General features: G+C 38.0%; 1 protein-coding gene across 12 annotated transcripts in view; it reads left to right on the top strand.

Annotated features, from left to right (window-relative positions):
• Positions 1-18,723, top strand: part of ATP2B2 (ATPase plasma membrane Ca2+ transporting 2) — a 430,835-nt gene that overhangs the window by 237,476 nt on the left and 174,636 nt on the right. For all 12 annotated transcript variants that reach the window (XM_032995794.2, XM_032995804.2, XM_032995798.2 and 9 more), the window contains one exon: positions 7,995-8,479. In XM_032995794.2, coding sequence (XP_032851685.1) covers positions 8,281-8,479 — 199 coding nt within the window. In that variant the 5' untranslated portion in view covers positions 7,995-8,280. The remainder of the gene's footprint in view (positions 1-7,994; positions 8,480-18,723) is intronic.

Consider the following 18,723-nt stretch of genomic DNA (forward strand, 5'->3'; position numbering starts at 1 on the left):
ATCAGTGAAGGGCAATGAAGGACTTTTTAGTGTTTATGTTTCAATAATTGGTTTTAATGAAGCAAAATAAAGAAAGTATTTGAATTGGCATCTGGTGAGTTTGGGCTTTTTTTTTTTTGTATAGGGTTTTCATCCTTGTCCCCTGGGTTGATACTGTAATGTACTACAGCATAACATTAATTTTTGCAAAAGAAAAAAAGAGAAAAGGGGTGGTGGTGGGGGGAAAGCAAGCACCTCAGCCCAACTGAAGAAATTTTGAAAATTTTGTCCTGGAGGCGATGTTGATGAGCTCGTACCTGAACAGTAGATCTCTCTGCTACGTCACTGGAAAATGCATCTTTTGTGTGTTTTCTCCTAAAGAAAGGCTTACCCACACCCACCCCACAACTGATGCAATAACTGTGCTGGATCCTCAGTCTGTGCTGGGATATGTTCCTCAGTTGATCAGCTATTGCTTTTAGAGCATTTAATTTAGATTTTGTTCACATCTACTTTATTTAATGATACTTGAATATCTGAAGTCTGAATATCCTTAGCTTTTTTCCAGCTGTGTTTTCAGTTACATTGATAACATAGTTTGGAAGTTGGCCTTCCTTGGAACAACTGTGCTGTGTTAGTCTCTGTGTAAAATCAGTGCAGCTATACATGAAAACATGAATTTTCTAAAGCTTATGCTGGTGTAGAATGGGTCTTTGTTGAGTGCCAAAAGTACAACCCCAAAGAGTAGGAATATGTGTTGTGTAGGAAGGTAGTGAATAAAAGAAATCCAGTACCTGCTTTGCCATGTGAAATTAGCCTTGGGAGAATAAATAGCTAATGAAAAATAACCTTTCATTTTATCACTGAAAGCTAACCAAAACAAATTCATGTTAGTACTAGCAAGAAACGAGAGAGGGTTCTTAAAGCTTGTGGCTAGTACAGGCTTTACTAGAAAAATCCCTTTGCATAGGAGATCCCTTTTCAGGAAGCATCTCTGCGGCTGTGCGGGGCTGGCTCCCAGTGGGAGCGCGTCCCGGTGGGTCCCCGCGGCCGCGCGCTGCAGTGCCGCAGCTCAGCAGGCGTCGGTGGTGTTGCATAGCGAAGCCGGGAATATTTCGTAACTCAGACGAATGCTCAGTGGTGAGCAATAATGAACATGATTTGGTTTCTTATTGCAGTCTGTCTACAAACAGCATTCATAGAGTGGAATTCTGGCGTCAGAGGAGGAAGGATTTCATCTGCAGGACCTGATCCAATCCCCCAGAAGTCATTGATAGAGTAATTTCATTGACTTTAATGGGACTGAATTGATTCCTTTAATAGTATTTTCGTTCCTTTCAGTAGTTCATTTGGCTTTGCTGTAACCATTTACATGAGTAACGGTGGAACACAGACTTTGTATCAAATTGTAGACTGAATAACTGTACACTGCAACAGGGCACTGGAGGTAGTTTTAGTTCACAAGTGTTGTTTTAAGTTTCCCTCGGTATACTGGTACAGCATGGGGAAAAAAAAAATCAGCAAATTTGTGAAAGAGTTTGGTTATGTTTGGTGGAAGTCCTAAGTAAATGGGCTTATTGTATAACTGAAATTAATGATTTTTTTTGCCTCTTTAATAAAGATTTATTTTGTGATAGTGCCTTTTTTACCTTCCAGTAATCAATGGTATCTTAAAAGAGGCATGGAATAGTTTCTATTTATCCTAGCTGAAAACAAAACTGGTACAAGAAGTCCGAGCTGACTGGAGGTGTGGATTCATACTGAAAGGACTGAAACAATTGTTACTTTAGGGATGGTTGCTGGTGATTTTTTTTTTTTTTTTTGTTATGTTTTGTAATCTTTTAGAAATAATACCTTAACTTCATTGTCTTTATGTCATCATATTATCAGGGGAAATATATTTCTGTCTGGGAACAACAACTGAATGAAATGTCATAGAAGAAATTCTAATTTTTTGTAGATGGAGTATACAGATGTCTCATTCCTGTGTGCTCATCATGAATGAATTATGTATGAATTAATGCAACTTGAAATTCATTCAGGAATGTAGTGATGAAGTCAGGAATATTTTCAGACAGCACTTAGCTACAAAGTTCAGTTTCTCTTTCTTTATCTACTCTTGGCTTCCTGTTATTAAAAATTCCACACGTATGAAGGTGCTAACCTGCTTTTATTCAAATGGTGTTTTTCCTTAGTTCCTTCTGCATCTTGTGTATTCCTGATAATTAAATTTGTTTTAAGAGAGGGTGAGTTTGATAGCCGCTTTGGCTGCTTGAGTAGACAATCCATTTCTCATTCTGATCCGCTAAGATTATATTCACAAATGGATGGCCATTTTGTCTTTGACATGAAAAGAACAAGAAATTGTAAGAGGTGGTACAACTGGGCCATGGCTGATTTACTTCACATGTGTGGGGACTTCTACAGAGCAGGTTATGGTTTTCTTTCTCAACTCTTTTCACCTTGCAGAGGTCTGCTGTGAGTTTTTCATCCTCTGCAATATATTGTCAACCCACACCTCACATCAGGATTTGAGGAACTGTAGTCTCAGAAAAATCTTCCTGTATGATTTTGTTTAAACTCAAGGGAAAATTCCCTTAAATCTGCTTCCTATCTTCTTCTGTCAAGGAATGGTATCTAATGCAATCAGTATAGATAAATCTGATTAAATACCCACTATTCACTAAAATGTGACACTTCCAGCGCTTCCTCCCCGCCCCCTCCCCTTTACTCTGGGGATTCTCTATAGGTCCCAAAGGACCAGCTGGCATTATATCTACAGCCAAATAATAATCCAAGTGTGACAGTAATGCTACATACGGTGGGAACTGCTAATTCCCTGAGTTGAATTCAGAGGGAACCAGATCTGTATGCTGCCCTTCCAGGTGCATGATGAGTGAATAGTACCTGGGCTTGGCTGATCTCTGCCCTGGCTGTGCCTCTGCCAACCCATTAAGAAGAGATAACCCTTTTGTCCTTACTACTACTTCATTGTGAGATTTTGGGATCAGAGTTAGCATAATCTTAGATGACAGTTTAGAGAAAGCAGTCAAATTTTGAATATATCCTGAATTTTTTGAGTTGTTACAAATCTGCTATTCATCCAGACCTTTAAGGACCATGAAATGCGTCTTGTGATTCTGATCTGGTGAAATCTGGTTTATTACTTTGCTACTAATTTTTCTGCCAATAGAAGTCCAAGTGAAATCAGATGTCAGGATACATGATGATGATATCAACTTATAAATCCTTCTAATGCATTGTGAAAATATTTACAAGTTTCCAAAATGAGATTTTTTCTGATTAGGGAAATCAAAGAATAGTTTTCCCAGCAGGCCTACAGTTAGCTCATCCAAATTGCTTCTGTTTCACTTGGCACGCATTTCCTTTAAGCAGCTAGAGGATAAAAAATATTTGACTTGGGCGCTGCAGGAATGGAAGCCTGTTCCCCAAGACACAGCCACCCTGGGAAAAAAAAAATCAACCAAAAAATAATTGAAGTTCGTAGTGCATTTGTACAACAAAAATCAATGACGACTTTGACAAACAAAATCCCAGACCGAGGTGAAGACTTTTATTCTGACTTTTTAATGAAAAAAAGTAAGGATAGTATTTTACTCAGGTTTTCTAGTATGTGGAGCCTTTTGCTACCTGAAATGAATCTAGGTGGGCTGCTGGTTTGTGTTTTTGTCCACAGCATACTGTTGTTTTCAAACTGCGCTTTAGGACATTTTTTACACAACAGTCTTGTTTCTAAAGCTTGTTTCAGAAGCATTGGAAAGAATAAATAAAAAGAAATAACCTTCATTAAAAGCCACTGCTTTTTTTTTTTTTTTTTTTTTTCTGGAAGAACAGTGTAACCTTGTGTGTGAAATTAGTTTTTGAATTACTGGAGTTTTTAATTTCTCTTTTGCTGAACATGCCTATGAAGTTTACATGTAAATTGTCATGGGGAAGGGTGAGACCAAATATGCGTAACTGAGGAGGAAGAGATTGTGTGCTACGCTCGTGTCAAAAGCTGTGCTCTCAGGATTGGGGATGGTGGCTCTTTGTGGCCTGGGAGGCATTTAGTTATAAATTAAAACTATTGAAACACACCGTAGATGATGGTCTTCAGATTGAAAGAGATTGAGAAGACCTTGGGTTAAAGATGTTGAGAAGTTTTGGCCTGGAGGGCCTGAGGAGACTGAGGGCTTCTCTGAGAAGAAAGGGAGAAGTCCTTGAGCTCCCTGGCTATTTCCCACCCCCAGTGCAATGCACTGTCTGATGCTGAAACTTGTGGTTTTCTCAGCCCTTTTCCCTTTGCTGGAGATGTTATTCCCCAGGTCGCTTAGACCGTAGCAGTGAGATTCAAATGCCGTTGGATATCTTTTGTGAGCTAGTTATGCAGACTTGTCCTATAACCAGTGGAAGCAGGCACCCCGAGCATGAAATTCAGTTCACCTAATTTAGACGTCGTTGTTAGAAAGAGATCAGTCTCAGTTTAGAAGTGCCTGTTTCTCTTCAGAGAGTGTCTGGATCTGCGGCTCCTCGGAGGCAAAAGAACAGCTGTATGGTAGATCAAGGTAGATCTGAATCGAATCATTGGGGTTTTTAAATGATACTGTTCCTGAATAATGTCAGTCATTCAGTTTAATTGAAAATGTACAGGTACCACCTGTGTTTTTTAAAATCAGGATTTCTTGGTAGTTCACCTGTACTATATCCACATCTTAAAAATACCAATGTTTTGAGCGTGTTTTGTAAAATAATCCCTTCCCTAACCTCCTCTTGCCCCCAGAAAAGCAAACAAAAAAAACCTCCCACCCAAACCTGGTGCGATACTTGGATTTCTTGTAGAGGAGACTTTAAATTTCACCCACTTCTAGTAATTTGATCTATTTTGGAGATGCAAAGCCTGGAGCCCTGATGATGGGGGGATGTTGCCATATGCCAGTCTCAAGTTTTCTATTTCTCAGCTTTTGTTAAAGGAATATTAACCACTCAGGAAGGGTGAGGTGGTCGTGTGTCGGTTGTGCTGAGCTGGTATGCACCCTGGCAAGGTTCCTGGGCTTTTCATAAAAGAGATTCAAGGATCGAATGAAGCCTGCATATCTTGTTCCATGGGATTAGAGAGATGCATCATCAGTGAATAATGTTACTCATGCGTTGTGCTTTCTATATTTTACCATCTGCCTTTCAAAAACGTGAGATGGTGTTTCCCTGGTGTCGTAACATTAGGTGAATCGTGAAGAGCACAAACTCTGAGTGATTTGTTTATAAAGCACTGAAGGAAGCGTAAACTTCATATTTGTTTTTTATTGATTAATATTTAATTGAAGGTGAAATTAAAAATTAAGCAGGCAAATGACTCAAACATGCTAAAAAGCAACAACACTGTCTTGCTGTGGTTGACAAATGACAATGAATTTCTAAGAATAGAAGCAAATGCATTAATATATAGTGATGGCACAGTGAGTCAAAAAAGATACTTTGATTGAGGGTGGTAGACACATCCCACTGAAAAACCATGTAGAAAACATCTTTGACACTGACTTTAGTACCCTTTGCATCACTAATGAAATCGATAGGTGGTTCTCCTCAGATAATAATTGTCTTTTCACTGTGGTGGAATGGAGCAGTTTATGAACAATTCTGTTTTATTAGGGGAATGTTTACAAAGCTCACAGGACTAGCAAAGCCCCATAAATTCTTTGTTAGGTGAATGACATTTTTTTGTTTTTGTTTTGTTTTGTTTTTTAATATCATGGCTGTTTAGACACCCAGTGTTCAAGATCTTGAACTGTACTTATCTTAGGGCTAGATTCTTTTTTGCCCACTAGAAGTAAAAAGCAGTCTATCATTATTCATTATTATTATTGATGCCTCATTTTTTCACAAAATTTTTCTGGGTATTCTTTTTCATGATCAAATCTGAGTCTGCTTTTTGATGTGACTGTCAGCAGCAACTTACCACGGATGAAACCACAGAGAGTCCGAAATGCTGATTTTAGGAAAGGGCAGGCATATCATCAGTGGAGGTTGTGGTGATTCAGTGTCTCTTGGGATGAAGTCTGTTTTACTGGACATCTGTGACATTTCTATCCTGCTGTTTTTTCAAAATAATGCTACAGGCTGATGTTACTTCTGTTCAGAATACTGATCTATCCTGTTTAAAAACAGTTAAAGCAATAGTGAGTAAGGTCTTTTTTGCATGTTATATGTAGGGAACTATCTAGAAATGAACTGATATTGTGAACACTGTCATTCATGCAAGCATGGAAAGTTGTGTGTTGTTGGCAGAGCAGAGTATCTCCTCTTTGGCTATTGCTAGGCAAATAAAGGCCCATTTTGATTATTACTTCCAGTTTCCCTATATTGCTCACTTTATTCAGCATTTTATGCTGAATTTTTTCTTTTCTCATGAACTTAAAAAGCAATATGTGAAATCAAGGTTGGCAAAAATTCTTAGCACTAGAATACATGTCAATAAATAGTTTGGGTAGAATCATGTAGCTAGCAGCTGACTGGTATTTTAATTGCATTCTGTAATATTGTAGTAAAACTCTGGTACTTCCCTTTTTTTTTTCCTCTCCACAGAAATCAAAGGAATGTTGACTTTTTTAACTGTAAATGGCAGGGCTGGTAGAGGTTGTTTGTCTAATTGAGCAACGTATATTGGCTCCAAAGCAGATAAAGTCACTGTGGGCAAAGAGGAATTAATGCACACAGTGAGCCTGATCTTTCTTGCATGCAAAGCAATGGCAGTGCAGTTAGATCAGTGGAATTACCAAGCCTATGTGTTATGTTAACTATATGTGGGTGAGACATTGAAGTTGTTGCACAAATATAAAATTGGGACTGGAAACACTTTGGAATCCTCTTTATGTCCTTTATGTATGTACTCATTTCTGCTGTATCTAGAAAGTTCAAAATATGCACTTTGACTGTGAAAGGTTTGTCAGTCATTTGGCTGATGGTGTGCTCTTTTGAAGATCTTTCTTATTATGAGAAAACTATTCTGAGACCTACAGATTAGACAGTATGCTTGTACTAACCTGCTTTAGGCAAAAAAAAAGAAACCTTTAATCTCTGTTAAAACTCTGTGCCAAATATAATAGATGGTTTCATCAGTATTTAAACCACCTTCATTAGAACATGGGAAGGGGACACAGTTTTTAAAGGCTGGTTTTAGCAAGTAATCAGCTATCTCCCAGATGATCCAAATGTGACTTGTTCAACACTGAACATGGTAAAAGGAAAAAAAAAAAAGAAAAAAAGCCAACAGCCTGTGTGTGTGTGGTGGCTCGTGCTCACACATTTCTAGCTGCGAAGGCGAAGCTGCGGGGGCCGTGGGCGAGGGGTTCAGTGCTGGAGGAGAGCAGCCCAGCAGTGGCCCCAGGCGAGCTGTAGCGCTGGCTACCACATGAGCGTGTTGGCTCTTCTCTGGGGGGTGCTTACTTTCACAGAAGGCGAGGTGGCAAGATGTAATGTATTTAAATGTATTCTGAATTTGTAATGGTGACTCTAGGTTTTCCACCAGTTTTAGCATCCTTGCACTGAAAAACTGGTTTGCTTTATAAAGCCATTGTGAAAACCAGTAGCATTGAACTAATTATTGTTACCTTGTAGCCTTTACAAGAGAGTTTTTGTTCTTGTTAGATGAAAGATTGATGTGGCTGTATGAACCAGAGTGTATACTGGAGGTGCATCTAGCATGCTGGACTAATCGCTTACTTATTAATATTCATGAGCCATCTCATTTAGCTTGTGCTCTTGGGACTTGATTAAAGTAAGCAACACTGCTATTGGTGCTCTAGCTGTAGCAAGCTTTATCTAAGACAGAGCTAGCGTTATGCTCGTTGTCGATGCTAGCTCTGACTACCTGCAGCATTTTACAGGACAACTCTACAGTGTTTCTTCATAGCTTTTCTGAAATGACACGTCAAACTGCAATGACAGAATAAATTTGAAATCACCTTTATAAAGCATTATTGCTCACTCTTGTAATGAGTCCTTTCTGTTTGTTCCCAAAGGTCCAGAGGAAGAAATGACCATGTAGATTCTACAGCTTGGGTGCAGCATAATGGGAAATGGTGAATGGAGTGGAGCTGGTCTGCAGCCTTGAAAGCAGCCATTCTGCGGACCACTAGTCAGTCAGGGACACCTTGCACGCCAGAGGCATCCTCCACATCGCTCGCCGGACACACACGGGATTCTTTTTAATCTCTTAGGTTGGAATTCAAGATTACTTTCTTCCAATTTTTAAACAGTTTTAAGATTGTATCAACTCTAACGAGTGGAGCAATATAATCAGCAACAATGGGTGACATGACAAATAGTGATTTTTATTCCAAGAACCAAAGAAATGAGGCCAACCATGCAGGAGAGTTTGGGTGCACACTGCAAGAACTGCGCTCCCTCATGGAACTTCGAGGAACAGAAGCAGTAGTAAAAATTAAAGAGACATATGGGGAAACAGAGGGGCTCTGCAGACGTCTGAAGACATCACCAACAGAAGGTAAGCAGATTTCACTTCCGTTGAATCAGGGGACTTTGCATAAGTGCTCTCCAGATAGTGAGAGTAAGAGGTTTTGTTTCAAACGTGAACTCAGTTCTCATGGCGCTGCCCTTATTCCCAACAACAAAACAAAGGAAGAGTATTCAGAGAAAGAAGATAAAACCAGTCTAGCTATAGCTAAAGCTAGCATGAGAATAAAAGAAGTGCTGTTTACTCAAACAGATAAATGCAAGACAGACAAAAAATCAACACCTGTTTTATGGCATTATAGAGGCTTTAACATTTACACCCTTGAGGGTAAGAAGGTAGCAGACTGGTTGCTTCAGAAGAATTTCTAGGTATTTAGACAACTTCAGACCTTTTGAGATGCACATTGTGTTACTTTTTAGATCAATATGTAATATATATATATATATTGTGGGTACTAATTTTGACTTACTGTATTACGACAGATAGTTTGTTCAGTTTATCAATATATGACACTATCAATGTTTTTATATTAGTTGAACTTCTTTTGTATGCATAATTAAATTCCTTACTTTATGTTTAATAATACCAATCCTAACTTTCCAGTAGCTGTTCTTCTAACTGTTTTTGGAGTTCTCTACCTGATCATCAGTCATTAGTCTAGTTTTCAACACTCATCCCAAATACCTCCCCATTAAACATTGTCAATAGTGGGATGTTTCCCTCTTCTCATGCAGTTTTTTTTGTTCACCGATTCCTTATCTTAGTGCAAGTAAAGTTCTGTTTAATTCTAAGAATTCTGTTTTCATCACTGTACTTTCATCTCCGAGGAATGTTAACACTTTTGGAAATTATACAGTCTTTGAGTCTATAATATTTATCTTGTCTTGTAAAGTAGCCAAGATGTTCATTTTAAGTTATTTTCTTTTTCAAGAAGATAGAATTCTTGGCTTTATTCCATTCTCTCCTTTTTTAAATTAATCATTTAGATACCTCCTCTGTTTAAATGCTTTAAAGTCTTGAATTATTGGTGTACTCATAAACATGTCAACTGTAGAGTCACACAGTGTGATACTATAAATTACACTAGTTGAAGAGTCCCAAAGGAGTGGTTGTCAATGCCTAATCTTCAAGTAAATTCTTCATGGTCCTACTCTTGATCATATACAATCTCAGTATTGTTTAAGCATTATAAACTATAAAGCTGTGAGCAGTATCTTTTCAGCAAAGTATTATTGAGCTATTTCTGTATTAAAACAAGCAGCCAACTCCAGTAGCGCTCCAGCATTCATGTGCAATCTTGTATTCTAGACTAGCAAGTGGCAAATGGAACATTTTAGAACAGATCTCTCTGATTTTCTAGTCTTGCCCAAATATCTGATCCTTCAGACAGGACTTCTTTTCCTGCCTGGAAATTGCTCCCAGTAGGAGTGCTGAGATAGGAGAATGAGACCCTGCCACTTGTCTGAGATTTCCAGATGTCTGTCTTTTTCAGAGAGTGGCCTAATAGCTGTCGCACATAAGAGAAACAACTCTTCAGAGAATATGCAGCAATTCTGACATATCCCTCACATACCTGGGGAATTCCAGACAGAAGTGCAGGATCTCTATATTTACATGACAGAATAAACACTGATTTATAAATATTCCACTAGGGATTCAGCATCGTAAATATCCCTCAGTGGTTTACAGAATGTCAAAGCTGAAGTCTCAGTCTGGACCAGCCGAGATCACTTCAGTGACTTAAGTAAAGTTTTGCCAGCTCATTCTAGCGGTTACCTGGTCAATGTGAACTTCAAAGGAGATGTTAATTGCATTATCTGTTCAATTTGTGACATCAGGGAAACTTAATTCCTCATATTGGAACAGAGCATGTGGATCCAACTAGTGTGGCATGCTGACTCCAGCAGTAATCTATATCTGATACTTCAGATAAGGTAACTTTCCTCCAAGCCTTACGTGCACTTCATCACTTGTGCATTAGGGAAAAACATTTCCAGCTTCAAATGGCAATCAGCATAGCCTTGCCATCATGAAGACTGCTGGGTTTTAATTTTAAATTAGATCATATGATAGGAATTCCCAGTCACACTAGGTTTTCATCTTACTTTTAATTGTTTTGCTTGAAAAAATCGTTTTAGGAATCTCCTAATAGGAGGAAATATGTCAAACTCAGAAATCTTCATTTGAGAGAAGGTTTCCATAAGATTTCAATAGAAAAACTTTAAAGGCTTATGTAAAATACAATCATATGTTTAGATATAAGTCCCTAGCCATTGCTTTTTCAGTATTCAAGCACAGTGAAGAAAGTTAAAATACAACAAAGAGGAGATTCTTGAAGATACAACTATTGTTAGAGGAAAGGAACTTAATAGTTTCTTCCATGTAAGTGAAATTTTAACGAGTAGACATGATTTACAAATAAATTATTGACATACAGAGTAGAGGCTTCCATAGGGTTTTATCTTCTGGTATTTGCAGCAAACTGTGGATTCCCCATGGAATATCTTTATGAAATTCTATAATTTGCCATTACACCTGAAAATCATTTTTCTAACCAGGCTCTTCTTTGGTGAAGCACAGTTAACTGAACTTCCACTATTTTTTATAGTTTGGAGTACTGCACATTTTACACAGTTTTATGAGGAATAACAGAATAAGAATTACTGCAGGGCACTACTTCTATCAATAAACTCAATAAGCTCCTGGTGAGCAAAAGTCCTTGAATATGAATGAAGCAGCAAAAAGGACGTGACTGTAGAATCTGATTCTTCCCAGGCTTGTAAGTTCTTTTAAACTTTATTTTCATAAAGTCTTTGTCATTTTGTGGGGTATGGCTTAAGTAGTTACTGAAACAAGGTTTCAAAATGTATCCTGGAAGCAGGCACATTATAATTCGGTAAAATATGGTCTAATCTGAATTTACCATTTTACTCAATATTTAGAAAATAAAACGTGACCATTAGGACAGAGTTCACTCAGCAATTAATTTCTCATGTTAATATTTGGTGTACCACCTATGGACTGGTAGAATCAATCACTTTTACTGTAAGTGCCTTTTTGAAGCTCTGTTTTCAAGGCCCTGAACTTTGCAAGGTAAGACCTTTTATGCATAACTTGAATATTTACACTGTTGTGAAGACACACTTACCAGTGTTTTCTGAACTGATGTATTAATTCAGTGTGGAGCTTTAAAAGTCTTCTGAATGTTGAGTAGAATATTTTCATGCTGGATAAATTCATAACATTATTATGGATTACAAGGTTTCAGTCTCTTTAAATTTTCTTTGATTACTTTTCTAACTATAGATGCAGTGTGGATCCCAGCTCTCAGTTATGCCTAAGGGATTTCCTGCATTAAAGTGATTATATTATAATGAAAAGCTACCGTTTAAGCACCCATAAAAAGAACCTCCTCCTAATCTATGGAAGTACTTCATATGAAAAAATACAAATGTGTTTCCTTTAATTTTCTTTAAAAATATTTTTATTCAGCCTAATTTCACTTTCATTATTTGGTAATACAGAAAATAAGCGAGATCTAGCTGTCATTTTGCCAAACAACGCTGAATCCCCCATTGGGCAGACCTGTGATGACAGTTGTACCATTTTCCATGCAATCTGAGTCTCTGAGGCCCACTCGAGCATTAGTGATACCTTATAAAGGACAGGTGGTAAAATGCGATGAGTTAGTTGGATGAATACCAAATCAGACTGGAATCCGCTCTTTCCAGTGCTTAACTTTATTTTACCCACAATTTTATGTAGTATGCACCAATTTACAGTAAGTTTTTCATCTACATTCCCTTCATATTACAAAAATATGTATTCCTTATAAGGACGGGTTAGTGGATTAACTTCCGTTATTGCTTAAAATACTTGGATGCAATAATTTCCAATATATGTGAAAAATGAAGCTGTGTATAGTGATGCTTCCTTTATACAAAAGAAAAAACTTTTCCCATGTTGATATCGGTGCCGTCAGGCCTGAAAGAGCAACTCCAAAAGTTGTTACACATTGATAATAATGTTACATCACTGCAGGAGAAGTTTTCTGTTGGTGTTTAGTGGATACCCGATAGGCTAAGTTTTTCTAGAAACAGTCTGGTGGAGTGCAAGAACATTTGTGACATTATTATGTGAGCTGGTAGAACCTACTTCTAACATGAAAAATGCAAGTTTGGGATTTTTTTAGCTGTCGTTCTCTTGAGATACTGTAAAAAGGCATCATGGCAAGAGAAGGAACCAACTGGCAGTTAAATGATAGTATTTCTAGCGTAGAAGTTGACTTTTTAATCATCATAACTGCCCTTAAGATAGATACAAGATAAGTTATTCTCTCTTTTTAAATGCATGTTTGTTGTATAGGAGATATGGACTGAGTATCAATTAAGCCAACTGTGTATGTGTGTTTATTTTTCATTATTATACACTCAAAAGCCTTTTACAATTTTAACCATGGGGTAAAAGATGAAGAAAGACTGAATACAACAAAATTAACCAGTTGCTTTTAGTACTTGCTAGTTTTGGTTCCTCAAGCTTGCTTCCATAAAAATGTGCCTTCAATAACTTAATATTCTGTTTTGAAGCTAATCTTGCTAGTACATACTGAATTTCAGTTGGGTACACCACTATGTTGTTAAATTATCTACAGATATGTCATTAAATATGTTAAATTAGCTACAGATGTGAATAATTTAGAAACAATTTGAGAAAGGAATGAGAGATACTTGATTCAGATAAATACAAGTTTAAAATAGAAATATAAAATAATGGATTGCCAGAGATTGAAATGTGTAAAACCACACTGTCAGAAATAGACTATGAAAGTAAAGAAATAGATAATAGCATCATTTTAGCTGTTGTTAAAAGAATACACTTAATCATGCATGAACCATCAAATATTATATATAAGTTCAAGATTTTCTTAAATTATTTTAAAGTCAAGGTTAGGATGACTATTATTCTACTCATGAAATGATATTTTTAAAAGCTGTGTTGCCAGCTCTCCTAGAGTAGATTTTAAGTATTTGATTGTGAGGCTGAGCTGAAGTACTTCGGAAGTCTTAAAAGCAGCATCTTAAAAGCACGGCGAAAGAAGACCCGCTCGTCCCCTCTCCAGATCGCCATGCTGTCTAACTCCTCGTCCTTATTTGTGATGTCAAAACATAACTTGTAGTTCAGGCCAATTTGCCAACACACCCAGGCCAGAAGCCAAACTCCAAGTACACATCTAGTCCTTATTTGTACATGTTCTCTCCACATGGAAGGATTGATTTAAACAATGAAAATAGCCTTCCCGGTGAAATAAGCCTTCAGTATTGTCAGGGCAAAGGCCTCTAGGGGTTGCATTTTGCAACACTTTTTCCATACTTTGCATGGGAAAAAAAAAACACCAAGAAACTTAAAACTTGTATTTCACCTAGTTATGTGTGTAACATGGCTCGTGGTTGAGCTGGTAAGATCTTGTGATAACTTGACATTTTTCTGTAGTCACTGCAGTAAACACTTGCTGCCTTTGCTGGCCTGTTCGGGCCTCCACAACCCCCCGCCTGCTCCGGGGAGCTGGGCTTGGCAGAGGTACTGACTGGCCCAGTGGGACGCTGGTTAGCTGGGAAGCAGGGCAGGTTCTGGATGCTTCTTTGTCGCTGAGGGATCCCACAGGTGGATTTGGACTGCCTCTACCTTTGGGGGCCCGCCTGGGAAAGGCAAATGGGGCCGGCTGGGAAGCACAGGGAGGGACACGCGGCCTGCGCTGGGCCTTCCCGCCTGCCCCCACACTCGCTGCAGAGAAAAGCGCAGAAGCAATTATTATTTATCTGGCTCTTTGCAGCTTTGTTCTGTGTGGAAATGCTGGGTCTGACCCAAGTTCACATTAAACACCATTGTCATAGTAGGTCTTTCAAGATTGTGAACAGATGGAAAAAATCTAGTCAGGATGGTTGTGTGTTAATAAGTCATGTGAGGCACAGAGATTTGCTTTGGCATGCAGTACTGTCTCAAAGTCCTATATAACATGCCCGTTATGGTTGTAATACTTGGCCTTAGCGAGGTTGAAGTTGGCTTTTACATTTCTGTATTTCGATGGATGTATCAGCAGAGTGCCATGCAGATGTACTGCTTCAGGGATTTGTGCGCCACACTCCTGGGGCCGGTGCAAACTCAGGGGCTGGATGAAATGGTTCTGTACATTTGATGTTCCTGCTGTCTGCAGTATGTTACATATGCATAAAATAAGATCTACATGTTTAATGATTTGAGAGGAGTGCATGGAGCATTCTTGGCAACTGCAGTTATTTTCCTTATCTAATATTTCCATTGTTTGTGTAATGGAACAGCAAACATTCTTCCAAAGGTTACCCAAACATAAGCATCTCAAATGAATGGCTTAGATTTTTCTAAGTGATAAGTACAATTTCATTGCTCGTTTTGTTTCTGGGTTTTGGCATGTCGTGCCACTTGCTGATTTACTTTGGCTTTGTTCGTTTACTTGTAGAAAACTAGGGAAATATTGCATGATGCATTTTCCCCATGAAGCTTTTAAAATAAATATAAACTAGATTACCTGCTCCTTTGAGAATTCTAAATGATTTGCAGAAAGCTTCTCTGTGTGTAACCAGCATTGCTTTAAAGTAAGGTTAGAAAAGGAAGAAGGCAAGTGAATGTCGTCTGCCTGTTGTATTAGGTAGCATCAGAGATTTTATGAGGCTAGTGCTGATTTATTTATGTGATTACCCAGGAGGTCATCTTCCTTTCAATTACTATCTTTCTTTAGCAAGTGCAACACTTTTAGAAAGGAGGCGATTTTAATGGAAACCTCATTCCTCTTCCCTTTAAGACAGTACATTAAATACTCGCAGGCAATATTTACTGACTACAGACACACATTCTACTGTTGCAGCTCAGATTTAGATGAACAGAATAATAAGTGGGTATGAGATTTTGCACTGATTTTGCACAGGTCTAATATCTGTTCATTGTAATTAGCTCAATTACAACTACAATGTGTTGTAAGTCAAAAGAAAGTCTGGCCTAGCAACTTTAAGTAATTCTTTCCCTCTTTCTAAAGAGGTTATCATAGGTTAACATTTGCCATAATGTATTGTGCCACAGGTTTCTCCTTGATCTAAATACAATGATGCCATAAGGTATGTCATTCCCTTTTTGCAAAATAAGTGGTGGAAAGTGTTGTCGTTATGTGGTGCAGTTGATAAACCACTATTGCTAAGAATGGGATTACACATTTGAGGTGGTTGGCGTAACTAGCTCATTTCTTGTGTGAAAAGACGGGTGCAGATCTTTAACATAATAGCAACAGTGTGCATAGTGATGGGGGAAGTAATTTTTAGATTTCATAAACTCTGGTGGTTACGTCAGTTGTCGAAATGGCAAAATAGGATTACGTTAGTGGTGTTCCCTCAGAAAGAGGCAATTAGTCCTTTGCTTGGAGGATCAAAAAGGTATTCTGTTGTGTGCCTTTTTATGCACATGTATCAAAGTGGCCTCTGTGCTGGGAAGGGGGAAAGCTGTATGTTATCAGTAATGGCAAAGACAGACCTGAAGGGAGAAGAGAAGCGTGGAGCTGCTGCTGAGCTATGCTGCAACCTTTCGTTTGCAAAGCATGCCTATTTTCTGTGGAGCCGATGTAAGAGTAGCAGTACTGCAGAGGAAAAAAAAAAAAGTGTAATGAATACCTCGCTTCCATTGTACTGCAGGTCTTAGAAATCCATAAATATATATAGTGTGTCAGACTTGAGTGAGAGCTGATTTATCTTCATTTTGTTCTTGTTTTGAGAAAGCTGCACGAAGAAAGCAAAGTCCATTATACGAAATGAATAATCCAATCCATGTAGCCAGTTTGCCCTTGATGAAATTAAGCTTTGTCTTTGCAATATATCAAAGGGAGTGAAGGGGGTTTTGCCCTTATTTTCTCAGTGTCCTATGAAGGCAAACAGTTGACATTTAGTGGTCTTATTCTTCTGTGATTTGCCCTGCTGGAGGAAATGTAAGAGCAATAAATACTCCCTTTTACAATGCCACCTTAAAATTTAAAGATAAAACAATTACCTGCCTCTCTGTTAGGTATTCCCAAATGTTTTGCCAGCTCTCACTGTTAGCAGCAATGCTGCTTCCAGCTGAGCCATGGGAAGTGGAAAACTTTGCTACTGAAGTCTTTGTAAGGACCATCTGTGGATTGGACAGATGATGACAATGCCGTTCCTTGCAATAACTGAAATTTTGAAATCTTTTTTTAGTCAGCATCACATTTATAGGTTTTTTTTTGTTTTTTTTTTTTTTTTTTATGAAAGGGGATTGTGTTACTTGTTGAAAGAGAAAAAGGGGTTTGGATAAAATGGGCAGTGGCTTTCAATATGCAAGTCTAAGCTCAGTAGCCTTGCAAGTGGAATTAGCGTGACTGAATGATTGGTCATTTTTCTTTTGACAGTAGCTGATATCAGACTTCAGATGAGAACAGTGTCAGATGCAGTAATGATTTCCTGCCTCCTGTCCCCTTTTGCAATTGCTACTTACCCTTCAAATCTAGACTGATCAAATTTACTGTTTCCATCTGTTTTCCAATAAGTCAAAGGTTGACGATGTTTGAAATGCCTGCTATTTATAAAGGTGAGGTGAGCAGAAAATAAAGCCAAAGATGTATTTTTGGCAGTCAACTCAATGTGCTTCCAAGACAAACATAACTGCATTTCCTCAATACTGATTTCCTTTAACATGATACATTCATAGTTTCTGACTTGCCTTCTAAGTATCTCTAGAAATTATTTCTACCCTATCTCCAGTAATTTTTTTCCACATCTATCTAGGATTTCATAAAAATATGCTTGCAGTTGCAGATCCTGAAAGGTGTAAGGACAAAGAAGGCTTCCCCACACATCGTGAAAAATTGATGAACGCCTCTGACATAAAGAACCTATTTTTGCTGATAATAGAGGACATAATCTGGAGCAGCATGGCCTAGTAACTTTCTTTTTAGCTTTTAAAGAAAAAATAATTCCTTTCTGAGTGCTCATTAGGCATCCCATTCCTTGTCCTTGCCTTGGAGCTGGTAAAACAATGCATTTTAATGTCCCATCCTTATTGCCAGTCCAGAACTTGGCAATGCAACCACAGATTATATTAAATGCAGAGTATTTCTGTTGAATAATAGAAATGGCTGGGTGTATGTAGCTGCTATTTCTGTAACAATAGCATTTACAAGCCCTTGTTTCCTCTTTGATTTCAAATGAAATTCTTTAGGGACTGTGGATACTCTTTTCCTCTGTGGATTGTGAACTGAGTCAGTTCTGTTAAAAGACTTGAAAACCTGAGCTGTGCTACTCTTTTGATTATTCCTTTTGCATTTTGTGTCAATCTCTCCTCCCTGACACTTCCCACAGAGGAACAGTCTTTTTCAGTATGAGGGCAGTTTAGATATAGTCCTCTAAGGTACAAAAAGACTGAAAAAAATGAGTAGTAGAAGAGAAAATCGGCAAAATTTATAGAGCAGCTCAAAAGCTGTCATGATTCTTTTTTCTGATTAGCATTGGAGATAAGGGAAAATAGAGAATAGCCTACTTTACAGGTGTGCTTGAGAAGGAGAGTTTGCCCTTGAAGTAGTTATAAAAGAAATAGGAGAATTTTCTTAATGCATTCAATAAGTATCCTATTAACTGCATCAGAATTTCACTTTGACTTCATAAATGAGGGCATAGCTCCTCAGATGCTATAGGCTGAATACTGTTTGTTCAGGATCATGTCAGCATTAATGCAGGAAGACAAATGTATGGTAAGACTCTAAAATTACATTGAAACTAATAAATTATAATCTTAGCATTAAGCAGAAGCATTATTCTAGGCACCTCATTTAATTCTTTGCTTAAACAATACAAGAAATCTACTTGTATTTTTTTCACAATTTTTCTAGCAGTTTCAAGTCATTACCTTAGTTTGGAAGTTTGGGTGGCAAATTAGAGTGCCATGTGCTTGCCTCACTTTAGTAATGTGTAGGCCTTCACCCTTTCCCTGGCACAGGGTCTGAATTTTAAAGGAATTAGGATTCCTTTCTGAGTCACTGGTAGGGTTTTTTGTTTGTTTTTGAATTACACCCTAGAGGGTTTTCACATTCATTAAAAACCTCCTGAACTGGTAGAGAATCATTGCATTACATCATCATTCTGCTTTGCCAGTAGGGTCATATCACTGCTGAATGATTTTACATGGATAGCAGAGATCATCCAGCTTGACATTTGTAGTCTTGTGGTATCATAGCCAGAATATAT

The sequence above is a fragment of the Tyto alba genome, unplaced genomic scaffold, assembly GCF_018691265.1.
Source record: "Tyto alba isolate M040663 unplaced genomic scaffold, T.alba_DEE_v4.0 Super-Scaffold_49, whole genome shotgun sequence".
Taxonomy (NCBI): domain Eukaryota; kingdom Metazoa; phylum Chordata; class Aves; order Strigiformes; family Tytonidae; genus Tyto; species Tyto alba.